At 45.4% G+C, this 7,907-nt stretch overlaps 1 protein-coding gene across 1 annotated transcript in view; it reads left to right on the top strand.

Moving 5' to 3' along the window:
* The window catches only part of LOC111971396 (ceramide kinase-like protein), a 57,603-nt gene extending 51,610 nt beyond the window's left edge, over positions 1-5,993 (top strand). The window contains 3 exon segments of the mRNA XM_070446290.1: positions 5,643-5,683; positions 5,768-5,842; positions 5,929-5,993. Of these exon segments, the coding sequence (XP_070302391.1) occupies positions 5,643-5,683; positions 5,768-5,842; positions 5,929-5,993 (181 nt within the window).
* The last annotated feature ends 1,914 nt before the right edge of the window (positions 5,994-7,907 follow it).

Below are 7,907 nucleotides of genomic sequence, written 5' to 3'. Positions count from 1 at the left end.
GAGTATAGTGTATGGAGGCTGATAGATAAGATCACTTGGGAATATGTAAATCTTCGCCACTATCAGTAATATATATGGGAGACGAGTTTTGACTTGAGACAATATTGAGACAACTCTGTATATCACGCTTGGAGGAAAGGTAGACATCAGGTCAGGTTATAAGCCTAACCATTATATATGATAACATTTGTTCTTTGGTGGGAGTGTAAAGAGCTATCAAAAGCACGCACTCTACGTAAGTACATATTGCTACGCTAAGTTGGAGCTAGCGATCAAAGATGTACCTGCAGTCATTAACGAGTGATGATATGTAGTGAGCCTATAATCATTATAACGTGGAGCAGGCAAAAGGTTAGTAGATACATGACTCTTGGTATGGTGCATCGTTGTAGTCTGGAGGATGCGTCGTGGCTCTTGTGGTATCCTAATAGTGTGCTTCGAACTTGAGGCAATTAGAGGGCGGACACGGGTGAGTTGCTCCAGACTAACGAGACACACTATGAAAGCAGAAGGATTTCGTTTAGTGCGTAGATCACGGGTGTGACTAATAAGCAGGAACCGGTGCATTTGTTGCAGCACAAGGAGGTGGTAAGAAGAGGCAGCATGGTGGAGGAGTGTCACTCTAGATATTACCTTCGTGCAGTGTTCCTGGAAACATGCAGCATAAGAAATGTCATTAAAAGACTATCTAACCAGCTGGCAATGAGAGCACAAGACGGTGAAGACGTATGTCTAGTTATGTGTTACATTAGTCTGAGATAGGAATTCGAGGCGAGGGTCTGGAACGAGATCACATTAGGCCAGAATAGTACGGGGAGCTCCCTCACAAGCTGACTTTGTTCTTTTTGGATACCTGCCCTGACGCATATGTCTTTTTTGCAAAAGAAGAATGATATACTCCTATAGGGCTCTGGAAATATTCACACGAACTCGCCGAGATCGTACCCACACGATATGAGAGTTGATATCAGTGTCTTAAGGTAAATGCCTGTGCAATCATTGGAGTAAACACCTGTACAGCAAAGAAAGAGCAATTATAGACTATCGTGATTTCGGTCGTCGGTCAAATGCTCATATGAAGGTAATCGCAGACGAATTCTAACGTTGTTATAATGTCAAATGGGTACTAACAGAGTTCCAATCGTTCTGTCTTGTGGGATTCAAGTACGGGGTAAGGCTCAAGGTTTTGGGTGTTGTGTACAAAAATATTCGTCAAATTGTTCATAGTGACTCTGTAAGCTCTTGGTATACCTCTGGTCAGCCCAAAAGACGCATACTAGATCTGGAATCCAGCCACGTAACGTCAGTGCATGTGCTGTGTGTGTGTCTCGGACGCGAGACTCCGCAGGTTCGTAGAAACTCACGAGATGCTGATCCGCATCTGAATGAGTATAGCTGTCTTGTAGGCGACTACCTTCCAGTTAGTGACTCACCCTCCGATTATCTTTACCAGTGGGAGAATTTCCCAGAAGAGGTGGGCAGAGAGTTGGCTCGTCGTAGCTGAGAGTCCATGCTGATTATTTGTGGTGTCCGTTATATTAGACTTCAATCACGTGTCGCTCTCGGCAAGAGAATGTCCCATCCCAAGTAAGGATAAATAACATTTTTATTTATCTATGGCAGTAGCACTATACAGAGTTTACAGATACGCTCGACAAGCTCCTCGCTAGAGAGCGCGGAGAGGAGTACGAACAGCCTACACAAGCGCTCTAATCTGCCAATCCAAATATGGGTGTACTACCATCGGGACTAGGTAAAGAGAACACTCGAAAAACCTGAGAAGCGAGACAGGAGGCGGTAGAGAGCATGTTGGATGCGAATGTGAGATTGATCCTATTGAAATTCGACTCAACACCGCCGCTGTTTACACTACCAAACTGGCGTGCAGAAGGGAGAAAGGGTATGTGTCAATATAGGAACAATAATGACGAGCCGCTAATTGAGCACCTCAGCTATGAAGAGAATTACTCATCTCCTCAACACTATATCGCCTTATTTGGTGAGTCAAAGACGTTTGAAAGCAGAAGGGCTGCATGGAGGAGTTCTACATTAGTAATGCAGAGAACATGCGCAGTGCAGGGCTGAAGCCAGAAAACCGAAGGGTACGAACCTGTCAGCGTTGCTTAGGCGCTATATGGTCCTTGCGGAGAGAAGCTGCAATTTGTTGCGATTTCTTTAACGGTGGAAACCGGCTCATCCAACGCCTCGGTAGGTTTGTTTTGCAGGGGCAGAGAAAGGACAGATTTGTGATTGTTAACTCTTATGTCAAAGCTCCGGGGATTATGAGTCCGATGCGCAATACCGCCATTTTGGTTACTTGGTCGCCAATGCCTTATACCCAAGGAATATACCTGAGCCCATCCCGGAATTTCAACTGGTATGAAAGGAAGAAACAGGCATCACCATAATGTAAAGCTTTCAGACATCTTCATTCGTTCCTTTGGAAAAAGCAATCCAGATCTATAGCTTATACAGCGAAGCGAGGAGAGTAGAAATGTCATGAGAAGTGTAGTCTTAGTAAGTCGTGCCACTATAAGTGCGTTTCAAAGCACGCCATTAGGATTTAGCTGCAATATTGAATTGCAGAGCACAGATCGCACGCCAGAGAGAATTTATTCTCCACTTGAACCCACCACAATCGAGACAACTCAACATCCATATTATGGTGGAACCGACGCCGAACACCCGCTAGTATGGGTTATAGGGGACGCTTTGACAGCACCCTCGACTTTGAAGAGGAAATTGCAAGCTTCAAACTGAGTAGCTGATGTGTGTTTCCTGTTCCCCTAACACAGAACACAGAGAACACATGTACCTATTATTCCTCTCACGGACCTCCTATATCTCTCTATCTGCTGTCTCACTGGGATTACCTCCTCGACTCTTCTTTCTCAAAGCTTATTATGAGGTACATCGTAGTTCGATGCTGTGGGTGTGCATCTTGTGTTGAGTCGATTCTAAACTAAGGCCTGTGTCACGCAGAAGATCGTCAACCTAAGACTGACGCTTGAGTCAATAAAGATAAAGGCCGTCAATCTTTCATAAAACCATGTCCATCTTATGGCACTTTCCACAGGACGCGCCCTGCTTATTAGGCGGACGGCACATGTCTCTATAACTACTACATCCGGCATTGTGATATTCGAGGATGTATAAGTGGACATCGGTATTATTCTAGACACGAGATTGGAAGACAACATCAATATGGTGCTTGACTGCTGTTGTAGAGACACCCATGGTTTCCGAGCTGTAGAGCCTTCGCGTGCCGCTCTCAGAGGAGCTGGTCTGGACGATGTCTGCGAGGACAACGGAGTGTGAATCTAAGAACACACCATAATCTCCTCAGAGGGGACCTACCCTTGGAACGTAAACGGAGACTACTGGAGTTGCGCTCAGAGCTACTACATCAGGTACACGCTCTTGTTCTTTGACCTGGCCCAAGCACCACAGCACCTGCACTGACGTTAGTGGCTGGATTCAATGCTGTATGTGCTGAAGTTCAGAGCTACAGCACGATTGAAATTTAAAGGCAATGTTCCGGTTTCGCAGAGACTGTATTGACGTAAGCGCTGCGTATGTCGGGCTCAAGTCAGGAAATACCTTTACATTTCAGTTGCGCTATAGACACTTGGAACATCGAGTTATACGGGTGGAATGCCGAGCCCTAGGGTGATTCGTAAAGCCACTCAGAGTAGAAGTGCTGATCCTAAAAGTGATCCTAGATCAGTAGTCTGAGCGCTGTGCTGACGCTGTGACACGTGGGCGATATATTAGGTACACCTCTATCCTTCAACTGGTCTAAAGCCCATAGCACCTGTCGATAGACCTTCTGGGATACAACCCCTGTCTCAAATAACATGTTACCAGGCACATGACCTAAATGCTGCTCATCAGTATAGCTCTCCTGTAACTCTGGTCATATTACTCTGGGTTTAATTTACACCCCGACAAAGACAGTTCTTAGAGGTCATGTGTCAGTATCATTTCATCGTCTTTTTTCGATCATGTATTTAAGCGGTACTGTTCATTTTGTCTGTCAGATATGGGACATTTAAAACCTCTTCAACTGATTTATTTGTTTCACCACCAAGGATACATCCCCAACTCCTGACCCTGTTTGTTTCAACACCAGGATACATCCTCAACTCCTGACCCTGTTTGTTTACCACCAGGTACATCCCCAACTCCTGACCTTGTTTGTTTCACACAGCAGGTACATCCCCAACTCCTGACCCTGTTTGTTTCACCACAAGGTACATCCCCAACTCCTGACCCTGTTTGTTTTCACCACCAGTGGTACATCCCAACTCCTGACCTTGTTTGTTTCACCACCAGGTACATCCTCCAACTCATCTGACCCTGTTTGTTTTCACCACCAGGATACATCCCACTCCTGACCCTGTTTGTTTTCACCACCGGGTTACATCCTCAACTCCTGACCCTGTTTGTTTCACCACCGGTACATCCCAACTCCTGACCTTGTTTGTTTCACCACCAGGATACATCCCCAACTCCTGACCCTGTTTTGTTTCACCACCAGGATACATCCCCAACTCCCTGACCCTGTTTGTTTCACCACCAGGTACATCCCCAACTCCTGACCCTGTTTGTTTACCACCAGGATACATCCCCAACTCACTGACCCTGTTTGTTTCACCACCAGGTACATCCCCAACTCCTGACCCTGTTTGTTTCACCACACCGGGATACATCCCAACTCCTGACCCTGTTTTGTTTCACCACCGGGTTACATCCCCAACTCCTGACCCTGTTTGGTTTCACCACCAGGATACATCCCAACTCCTGACCCTGTTTGTTTCACCACCAGGGTACATCCCCAACTCCTGACCTTGTTTGTTTCACCACCAGGTACATCCCAACTCCTGACCCTGTTTGTTTACCACCAGGTACATCCCCAACTCCTGACCCTGTTTGTTTCACCACCAGGGTACATCCCCAACTCCTGACCCTGTTTGTTTCACCACCAGGATACATCCTCAACTCCTGACCCTGTTTTGTTTCACCACCAGGATACATCCCCAACTCCTGACCCTGTTTGTTTCACCACCAGGGTACATCCTACTCCTGACCCGGTTTGTTTCACCACCAGGGTACATCCCCAACTCCTGACCCTTGTTTGTTTCACCACCAGGTACATCCCCAACTCCTGACCCTGTTTGTTTCACACCAGGGTAACATCCCAACTCCTGACCCGGTTTTGTTTCACCACCAGGGTACATCCCAACTCCTGACCTTGTTTTGTTTTCACCACAGGGTACATCCCAACTCTCTGACCTGTTTGTTTCACCACCAGGTACATCCCCAACTCCTGACCCTGTTTGTTTTTAACCACCAGGTTTACATCCCCAACTCCTGACCCTGTTTGTTTTCCCACCCCAGGGTACATCCCAACTCCTGACCCTGTTTGTTCACCACCAGGGTACATCCCAACTCCTGACCGATTTGTTTGTTTCACCACCAGGTACATCCCAACTCTCTGACCCTGTTTGTTTTACCACCAGAGGTACATCCTCAACTCCTGACCTGTTTTGTTTTCACCCAGGTACATCCTCAACTCCTGACCCTGTTTGTTTCAACCAGCAGGGTATCCTCAACTCCTGACCCTGTTTGTTTCACCACAGGTACATCCTCAACTCTCTGACCCTGTTTGTTTCACCAGCAGGTACATCCTCAACTCCTCTGACCCTGTTTGTTCACCAGCAGGGTACATCCTCAACTCCTCTGACCCTGTTTGTTTTCACCACAGGTACATCCTCAACTCCTGACCTGTTTGTTTACCACAGGTACATCCTCAACTCTGACCCTGTTTGTTTCACCACAGGTACATCCTCAACTCCTCTGACCCTGTTTGTTTCAACCAGCAGGGTACATCCTCAACTCCTCTGACCCTGTTTGTTTCACCAGCAGGGTACATCCTCAACTCCTCTGACCCTGTTTGTTTCACCAGCAGGGTACATCCTCATCTCCTCTGACCCTGTTTGTTTCACCAGCAGGGTACATCCTCAACTCCTCTGACCCTGTTTTGAGTGGACATCGAGGAGGCAGAGGAGGCACACATCAAGTGCAGCTGCATTTAACACTGTCTGTAGAGTGGAATCGATACCATTTAAAACTGTCTAAAGGGTGGAGGAGTCTTTACACATATCAACCTGCACTGCCACTGAATGTAACAAACAGGATTTCCTACTGTACTCTAGAAGAAACTGTCTTCAGTTTGCAGACTGTCTACAGTTAAAACTGTCTACAAGAGAGGAGTCTATAGACACAACCTAAAACTGTCTCAATGTAGAGTTGATCTATTATGCACAACCTCAGGTTGCACTGCCACTGAATGTTACCGACACACATGACTACTGTACGACACTGTGAATGTTAGACATCAAATAACCAAGGACAGACAGACACATTATATAGAAAAAGTTCATTTTTACACACCACACACTTATTTATTAAAAATAAAATTATAATTTCATTTTATTGAAATTCAAATTGGAATGTGCCCCCTTTACTTTTGTCAAAACTGACAACTTGGTCAGGAAAGGTTGACTCCCTGAATTAACTGTCCTGAACCTTAAAATACAAGCAGTAAAAACATGTCACTATTCCTCATTCAACAACAAAACATCATCATCATCATCAAGGCATACCACATCTCCTAAACCTGAATGTTCCAATCCCTTACAGCTACAGTAAGAACACAATCCACTGATTCCAAAAATTCCAACAGGGAATCCAAAGGGATGAAAATGTAAAAATGGGAAGGCCAGTGTTCCGTGTGTTGCATTTAAGGCCTGGCATGTCTGCTATGCCTTGAGGAACATTTCTGAGTCACTGAAGAACCAGCTTTTTTCATTTTTTATTTCTGACTGCGTTGAAAACTTCTGCTGGCATGGTGTACGAGCAACGAGCTCTCACAGTCTGCAGAATCAGATGTTCATCTGTTCTGCAAACGCCAAATTTAGAAGTTGCTCATAACATCAAATTTTGAAGTTGCTCCAAACATCCAATTTCAAAGTTGCTCCAAACATCACATTTCAAAGTCGCTCCAACATCACATTTCAAAGTTGCTCCAAACATCACATTTAAAAGTGTTTTGTTGCTCCTGCTGCTCTGTATCGTTCCATGTCTCCAAACGTGAAATTTCAAAGTTATGGGTCCGAATGGTTAAGGTAATGGTTAAGGTTTGGGATAGGGTTAAAACATTAAGTTTAGGCACTCCTTCCAAATGGTTAGGTAAGGGTTAATGTTTGGGATAGGGTAAAACAATTATAAAAAGGCATTTCCTGACATCCTCTGGACATAGATAGATGTCCAATTTCGATGTCAATCTTGAACGACCCCTTGACTGGGTTATGAGTTGCTGACACACACACACCAACTCCTCTAGCACTACACCACACCCCACACACACACCCACACACACACACACACACACACACCACACACACACACACACACACACACAGGGGTGCTGTCCCCGTTGAGTAGGCAAGTCGTCATTCGAGTGAGTCAGTCAGTGAGTTGAGTGACACCCAACAACAGACCCTTTCTTCACAGATGACACTACACTGTCCTCCTCATCCTTCTGTTGTCTTCAGTTCTATACTACATAAATAAGCTTAAACTTCTGTCCCATCCACTTCTATATATATATATACACACCTATTGATGATATAGATTTGACATATAGATGTGTATATATCGATATACACTCAACGGCCAGTTTATTAGTTACACCCATCTAGTACCGGGTCGGACCTCACTTTGCCTCCAGACACGCCTGAATTCTTTGGGGCATGGAAACATTACTCAATTGGTATCAAGGGACCTAACGTGTGCCAGGAAAACATTTCCATCACCATTACACCACCGCCACCAGCCTGTAC

This window comes from Salvelinus sp. IW2-2015, linkage group LG2, assembly GCF_002910315.2.
Source record: "Salvelinus sp. IW2-2015 linkage group LG2, ASM291031v2, whole genome shotgun sequence".
NCBI classification, from domain to species: Eukaryota; Metazoa; Chordata; class Actinopteri; order Salmoniformes; family Salmonidae; genus Salvelinus; species Salvelinus sp. IW2-2015.
This window is presented reverse-complemented; position numbering and strand designations above follow the sequence as displayed.